This window comes from Boleophthalmus pectinirostris, unplaced genomic scaffold (assembly GCF_026225935.1).
Source record: "Boleophthalmus pectinirostris isolate CB_2022bp ecotype Guang Dong unplaced genomic scaffold, ASM2622593v1 HiC_scaffold_10, whole genome shotgun sequence".
Classification (NCBI taxonomy): Eukaryota; Metazoa; Chordata; class Actinopteri; order Gobiiformes; family Gobiidae; genus Boleophthalmus; species Boleophthalmus pectinirostris.
Window position 1 is genome coordinate 32,760,321 of NW_026570971.1, and position 8,384 is coordinate 32,768,704.

Here is an 8,384-nt window from a genome sequence, read left to right on the forward strand (position 1 = left end):
TTGGTGTTAGCATTACCATAATGCACCAAATATAAAGTCATCAGATGTTTGTCTCATGCACCACGGGATAAACAAGAAGAAAACTTGACCAATTCTGACCTGTTCTCCAGCTCATTTGAAACTATGATGAGTGACACAACACAAACATGACCCAGCAAATTCTAAATGAATGAACGAAGACATGAATAGATAAAAAGATAACTAGAGAGATAGTGTCTTGCATAAGGACACAAAAACAGAATAATAGAATACAGGAGCAGGGAGCTGGGCTTTGGTCCTTGTTTAAGCCTCAGGTCTCGAGTCGCTGAGCTGTGAGACTCTTTTATCGACCTGTCCTCTCATCCTCTCTCCTCATCCTCTTTATCCTCCTCCCCTTTTCCTCTCACCCCATCTCTCCCTTTCTTTATCCCTCTCTCTCCTTTCTCTTTCTCTCTCCCTTCTCTCTTTCTCCCTTGTCTACCACATCTACTCTTCTCTCTCCTATCCGACATTTTCCTCACTTGTGTCTTTTTCTCTCTCTTTCTCTCTCTTTACACTATTCCCTCTCTTTTCCTCTCTCTCCCTTCTTACCCCCTCTTGATCCCCCTATTCTCTCTCTCTCTCTCTCGCTCTCTGTCCCCATGCTCTCTTCTATATGCTCTTTCTTTCTTTCTTTTTCTTTCTCTCTCTCTCCCCTACTCTATTCCCTCACTCTTCTTCTTCTTCTTCTTCTTCTTCTTCTTCACTTTTCTCCCCTACCTTATTCCCCCCTCCCTTTTTTGCTCCTCTCCTCGACCTCTTCTCTTTCCTTCTCCCTCTCTCTCTCTCTCTCTCTCTTTCTCTCTCTCTTCCTCCCCCTTTCTCTCTCTTTCTCTCTTGTCTACCACATCTACCCCTCTCTCTCCTATTTGACATTTTTGTCTCTCTTTTTCTCTCTTTCTCCCTTCTCTCTCAATACTCTATTCCTTCTCTTCTCCTCTTTCTTTCTCCCTACCCCCTCTCTTCCTATTCTCTCTTCTCTCTCTCTTCCCATGCTCTCTTCTATATGCTCCTTCTTTCTTTCTCTCTCTCTCTCTTCTCTACTATATTCCCTCACTCTTCTTCTTCACTTCTCCCCTCTCCTTACTCCCCTCTCCCTTTCTCTCCTCTCCCTCTTCTCTCGCCCCACGTTTTCGTTTCTTCTCCTCTCTCTCTCTCTCTCTCTCTCTCTCCTCTCTGTCCCTTTCTCTCTCTTTCTCCCTCCTCTCTCCCCACACTATTCCCTCTCTTCTCCTCTGTGTCTCTTCCTGTCCCTCTCTCTCTCTCTTTCTCCTTCCTTACTCCCTCTTTCCCTATTCTCTGTTTCTTTCTCTCCCCCCATACTCTCTTCTATATGCTCTTTCTCCCTTTCTTTTTCACTTCTCTCCCCCTCCTCTCTCTCTCTCTCTCTCTTTCTCTCCTGTCCCCTCCCTCTCCCCCCTGAGGTCCTGGTGCATTATGGGTCGCGTATAGAGGGATATAAGTTTAAAATGGCCGTACGCTTCAGTGGAGGTGAACAGAGCTCCACTTCAGGCTCAGAACGCAGACAAAGACTGAGTCATGTCGTCTATATGGGAGCGTATGGAGGTCTATGGTCTTTTGTTAGTCTGTTTAGAAATTTCATCATATTCCTCATGGCATAAAATGTATGTGTCGGTATAGAAAATATAAGTATGGTTTTAACTTTCTGTTTCCATGTTCTCTTCACTTCCCTTACACGGCAAATTTCCCTGATCTGGCCAAGATTTTAAAACTTCTATCAGATTATTCATATTGTTTTCAGTTTTATCTACTTACTCGTTCTAAGCTGCTTCATTATTTTAAGAGAACTTGTCAAGTAAAATGATTTTGCTGCATGGACAGATCATTTCACTCCTTTTAAGTCATTTTCTGATCGATTTAAGTGTTTAAATCTCACATTTTGGTCAAGCTTTTTTCTTTGAATGCATTAAGAGCATTCTAATGATTCAACATGATGAGTAAAAAAATGCTTTTTTTTACAACGTTCAGCATTTCACTGTAATGCTGACAACAACTAACATGCTAACCGTGCACTTAGAGTACTGATTCTCAGACAATGAAATATGTAATTCGATGCAGACAGTACACAGTGGACTTGTTTCGATCTTTAGAGCTGCTTGTATCTGTACTCTGGTAAGTTGGGCTGTAACAGTACATGTATTTGTGCTGAACAGTTTTAGTACAGGATGTTCTGTTGGGTGCAGGGCTGTGCGCGAGTGAGTTTGTGCAGTTTGTGTGTTTACATTCGGCCACTACATGTGCAGCTACACAGAGGCTCAGATCTTTAATATTCACGAGAGAACTCATCTGTGATTGAGGCAGAGTGTCTCACAGCGCTTTATAGTTAGGACGGTCACCTTGACAACAATTGCCCCTCACCTTGACTATGTCCCTCGGAGCCACGGGAATCCTCGCAAAACTACTGTCGTTGCCTTTCGCTGACACAGAACAGCAAAAGTGTATTTACAGTCACTGGGGACGTTGTAACTGCAGCAGATCTGCACTTACTACAGACAAAGTGGACAAGTTGGTTTTTCAGGCCTAAAATATAAAGACTGAGTAAAACTTGTAAATAAAAGTAAAAGTAAAACTTTGTTTACTGTTTAAAAGGAATTTATTTTTATGATATTTCATACATTTGTTGCTTATTTGTACATATTTTTATTTAACTTATTAGTATTACCAAGCAGCACTTTTCATTTATTTTATTTTCCCATTTGTATAAATCAAAAAAAAAATAAAAAATGTTGGTTTAATAAACATAAATGGTTTTGCATTTTGTTCCATACTGTATCGAAAATGAACAGAACTGTGACCTCAAAACTGAGGTATGTACAGGAGTGTGATTTTTGTACTGTTACGCTCCTACTGGCAAGGCACATTTTGCTCAAATACATGGGGGAAAATAGAGTACTGGACCATTTAAGTTTGTAATTATACCTGGATTAGAACAGAACCAAACAAACCAGGTTTATAATTGTAAATACATGAAATTCATGTTGAGTTTTGTCCACTTTGCGATGTGTTCACCCACATTGCTTAATATGAAAGTGGAGCGTATGAGTGATGGTGGTGGTCGAAGGGACCAATGGCAGAGACCGTCAGCTGCGCTTCTGTCAGTCTGCCCCAGGGCAGCTGTGGCTACAGTAGTAACTTCCTTTCACCAGGTCTGAAGTGAATGAATAATGCTCTGTAAAGCGTCTTTGTGACATATGTCTGAGAAAAGCTCTATATAATATAAAAACTTACTTTTTAACAGAGATCTTTGTTAATGGTGCATTATGTAACTTTTTGGTTGGGGGTCCGTCACCTGCTTGTTTCCATGGATACATCATAATGCTGCTTGGAATGTTCCACAGTGTGACTTTAAACTTACATTTATCAAATTACAGGTGGTTAACTTGGTTTGGTCTGCATGAAGATAGAAACATTTAATTTAATGCCATACTGTGAAACATTCCAGATAAAGCAGTAACATTTCCATGAAGAAAAGCGTTTGATGGACCCATCACCAGAAAAGTTACACAATGCACCTTTAAACAGCCCCCCTGCTGAGTTGAGTTTGCACATACAGCGTTTCTATCACTGCTCTTGAACACATTTACCAGCCTTACATGTGTTTACCATCTGTGTGCAGTTAAAACTATGTTAACGTAAGCGAACCTGTCACCTCCACATGATACTATTACATAATCTCCTTTTGTTCATCTAAAGACTTCACTACGCAGCACTTTGAGAGGTAAATATGACAACAAAAGCTCCGATTGGGAAAGATAGTTCGCCTCCAGCAAATGGTTTAAACAGTACAGGAGAAAACGCACGGGCCAAAGCTAAAAATATCACACTTATATATAAAGAGAGACCAGGCTAAAACGAGAGGGAACACCAGAATACTATAATACAGATAGTTTTGGTTACTATGAGGTTCTATTTTTAGACACATTTTGGAACGTAATTATTTCAGATTACGGGGACCAAAAGAAATCCACGACAATGAAAAATAATGGGTTTATCAAATGAAATTGTCACCCTAAACAAAAACCCTAAAAATAATATGTTTCTTAAGATATTTTATGTTTTTTCTTTATCTTGTATTTGAATATTTCTTTTTCTGTATAATTTTTTCTCTTTTGGCTGGATGGAGTTTGAATCCTCTGTATATTTATTCTCTTTCTGAATAATACATATATTTCTTAGTTTTTTCCTTTCCAGGCTGAAGAAAGTTTGTTTGAGTCCTTTCTCTTTTGGGTTTCTTTTCTCTCCACTTTCTTTATTTTTTGTTTCTTGTATCTTATATTTTAAATGTGCATTGTGTTACTTTTCTGCTGGAGCATCTGTCAAATGTTTTTCTCCATGGAGATGTTGTTGCTTTGTCTGGAATGTTCCACAATACGGCATTAAACCTTTCTATCTTCATGGAGACCAAACCAGAACAAGTTACAGGTTAGATCTGTGGAGAGGCGAGCCTGCTCACAGTCAGTGTCTGTTTTTCTCTGTATTTTTAAACTGTAAAAGCACCTGTGATTGAACAAATCTAAGGTAGAGCTGTTTAATGTCATACTGTGGAACATTCCTGGTAGGGATGTCCCGATCACGGCTGAGGCCAAGGCCGAGTCCGAGTCATTTGATTTTGAGTATCTGCTGATACCGAGTTCCAATCCGATACTTCTATAAAACATTATGAAATGAACTACGAGCAAAGAATAAGATCCAGGATGTACGGAGGGATCAGATTGTATTGATTTTAATGTGTAGTATTTGGGCTGAACTTAGTGTGAAAAATGTCAAATCCCAGGCAACAGCGTCCGAACACGGCACGGCCCAAAAGTCCCTCTAGTACAGCAGGTGCTGGGACAGACAGTCGCTAACAGGACGTCCCTGAGTAAATCCCGCACGTCAGTTAAAAAAACAACAACAACAACAACAAACCTGTTGTGTGCTGTGTGTCCTGTGTGCTCTGTGTGTTATGTATGTATATTATTTATTCGACACCTGATCGGACCATAACGTCCAAGTCCGCAGTCAAGTGATTGGCACCGATTTCCAATCACGTGATCGGATCAGGACAACCAGGAATTTCCTGGTATGGAGGAATGACATATCCATAGAAAAAAGCAGGTGATGGGACCCCCAACCAAAAAGTTACATAGTGCACCTTTAATTCTACTTTATGAATATCTTTTGCTTTTTCCTTTATATCTGGTATTATAATTCTCTTTTCATCAATATTTTTGTTATTTTTGTTCCTTCTCCAGGCTGGACCAAGTTTGCCCGTCTGACCCGTGCTCTGACCACAAACAGGAACAGTCTGCAGCAGCTGGCGCCCCCTGTGGGCAAACATGAGTGCCACAAGCAGAGCCGACTCGCTGAGGTCAATACACTGTTATTAAGTCCAGTGACAATATGGCCACCATTTTCTAAAGTTTCTTATGCTCAGTTATGCTCAGGCAGAAATCATGCCACACGCCTCAAGTTGGAGCATTTATATTTGAGAGACGCTTGAAAGTCAATATTTTGAACAAACGCACCATGGACTGATGAACATTACAGACAATTAAACAGTAACATGGGAAACATGAATGAAGGTAGTGCCAGATTCCACATTACGTTAGACTGTTTGATTTGTACCCATAGGTACATTTGTTTTGCAGTTTTAAGAGACATTTCATTCATTCACATTATAGACAAATAAGCCTGTGTAAAAACATTTGAATATGTTACAATGCACCAGATTTTTTCCACAAATATTTCATCACGATAAATTTTAAATAAAAACCTATTAAAAAGACTTTGCAAGATGATGGAAATAAAACCATTTACATTTATTATTATTTTTAATACACTGACACATCACATAACATGGTCATTTTTTAAATCAAAACCCTGAAAACAATTGCCCTTTTTTGAAGACTACAATTCTCCATTTTCTGTGCAAAGGTGTAGTGCGGGCCCTGGTGCAGATATACTAGTAGCTGACACAGAAGACTGTGAAACAGGGCAGATTTCTACAAGATCAACAATCAAAGCATCAGACTCTTATTAATCTCTGCTAAAAGAAGTTATATTTTGTTCTGAATGTTTGTGAAATTTCTTCTCACAATAATCATCATTTGAATCATCCTGTTCCTCTTTATAACGTTTCCCTTCTCCTCTTCAGGTTCTCCAGCTGAACTCAGACATCCTGCCTCAGTACAAACAGGAGGCTCCAAAGACTCCTCCTCACATCATCCTTCACTACTGCACCTTTAAGACCACCTGGGACTGGGTGATCCTCATCCTCACCTTCTACACGGCCATCATGGTCCCATACAACGTGTCCTTCAAGACCAAGCAGAACAACGTGACCTGGCTGGTGCTGGACAGCGTGGTGGACGTCATCTTTCTGGTGGACATCGTATTAAACTTCCACACCACGTTCGTAGGACCTGGAGGAGAGGTGATCTCTGACCCAAAGCTCATCCGAATGAACTATCTGAAGACCTGGTTTGTGATCGACCTGCTGTCCTGTCTGCCCTATGACATCATCAACGCCTTTGAGAACGTCGATGAGGTGAGGGAACCTTTAACTCAACTTTAAAGCTGCACTGTGGAACTTTTCTGATCTGCCACCTGCTTGTCTCCATGGAGATTTGCTTTGCCTGGATTATTTTCAGTTGTTTATTGTGAATATATTTTCTTACATGCGATGAACATTTTTTGGTGATTTAAAGCCACAGTATGTAACTATTTTTTTTTAAAAAAGCATGTTTTTATTGCTCTGAAACACTCTGATTGTTTACTGCTTGTGTCCATGGGAATCTTGTTCCTTTAGCTATGATATTCCACAGTATGGCATCAAACTTATCTGTCTCCATGGAGAAAGTTCCAAAGTATGATTTTAACTTTTTATTTCCATGGAATCATGCAGGGCATGTGCCACCTCCAGAAAGACTGTACCTTTAAAAGTGAGTCACTGATAAAATGAAATGAAGTACAGGACAGTGTGAAGAGAGGAAAACTCCTTTCATACAACAAGGTCTTGCTCAATGACACAACAGTAAACTTTGCTACATTGGGATTTGACCCACCTTCCTCCCAGTTAAAACAGTGTTATAATGAGCAGTGGTTTAGTGCTGACGTCAGTAGCACTCAGAGACACTAAATATGTTTTAATTGGACTCTTGGAGACAAAGTGAATTATTTCATATTTAAAGCTAAACTTGTTTCACACCTCCCCCTGAGTTTAAATGGGCTAAAAACAACCACACACAAAACAAAACTTACAAATCTGCTACATTAATTGTTAGTCTCCATGGAGATGTTAATGCTTTGCCTGGAATGTTCCACATTAAACTAATCTCCAAGGAGACAAGGTGATGAGACACGTTAAGTGTGCACACTTTTTCAAGTTATTTTTGAGCACTGACAGCTGTCAGGATGTAAGAAATGCAAGATATGTGGGTTTAATGCCATACTGTGAAACATGCAAGACAAAGCATTAACATCTCCATGGAGAAAAGCAGCAGGACCCTTCATCAGCAAAGCTACATAGTGCACCTTTAAACATATCATTCATTCATTTACAGATGTTACAGATGTTTTGGTTTTTTTTTTCTCAAAAAAAAAAAAAAAAAGCAGCAGGGTCACCTCTCCACAGATCTGACCTGTAACTTTGTCTGGTGGCATCATCTGTTTGTCTTCATGGATATATATATATATATATATATATATATATATATATATATATATATATATATATATATATATATATATATATATATATATATATATATATATATATATATATATATATATATATATATATATATATATATATATATATATATATATATATATATATATATATATATATATATAATATCACGTTTATGAAAACAAACAGATGCCCACCATCACCAGAAAAAAATTACACAATGTACCTTTAAAATGAGCTCATCTATCAGCTTTAGTGTTATAGGTGCTTAGACACTGGCAGTGAAGAGGAGGAGACGGAGAGGCTGAGGAGGCTGTTGGTTTTGGTTTTAGAGGAGGAGGAGGAGAGTTTATTCTTATTGAGTTGCTTGAGGAGAAATGAAGTAATTTTATTTTTCTTGACATTTACAGGATGTGAAATCTTTATTCATAAAATCACATAATGCCAAGGTCCGTTTGAGACTGTAGCTCGATACTGGAGTCTGTCCTCAAGTATCGAACTACAGTTTCAAATATCAACACACTGAGAGTAAACAAAAGATTCAATTTCTTGTCAAGATAGTTTGTCAGTGAGGAGGTTGTGGGTTAGACTCCTGAACTCTCTGAGTGGAGCATTAAAAACGTATAACTAAAATGAAATCAAAATCAGGACTAAACTAGGACTAAACCAGGAC

At 38.9% G+C, this 8,384-nt stretch overlaps 1 protein-coding gene across 1 annotated transcript in view; it reads left to right on the forward strand.

Annotated features, from left to right (window-relative positions):
* LOC110153091 (potassium voltage-gated channel subfamily H member 5-like) overlaps positions 1-8,384 on the forward strand; it is a 118,108-nt gene that overhangs the window by 20,726 nt on the left and 88,998 nt on the right. Inside the window, exons 5-6 of the mRNA XM_055161197.1 lie at positions 5,274-5,389; positions 6,176-6,568. Coding sequence (XP_055017172.1) covers positions 5,274-5,389; positions 6,176-6,568 — 509 coding nt within the window. The remainder of the gene's footprint in view (positions 1-5,273; positions 5,390-6,175; positions 6,569-8,384) is intronic.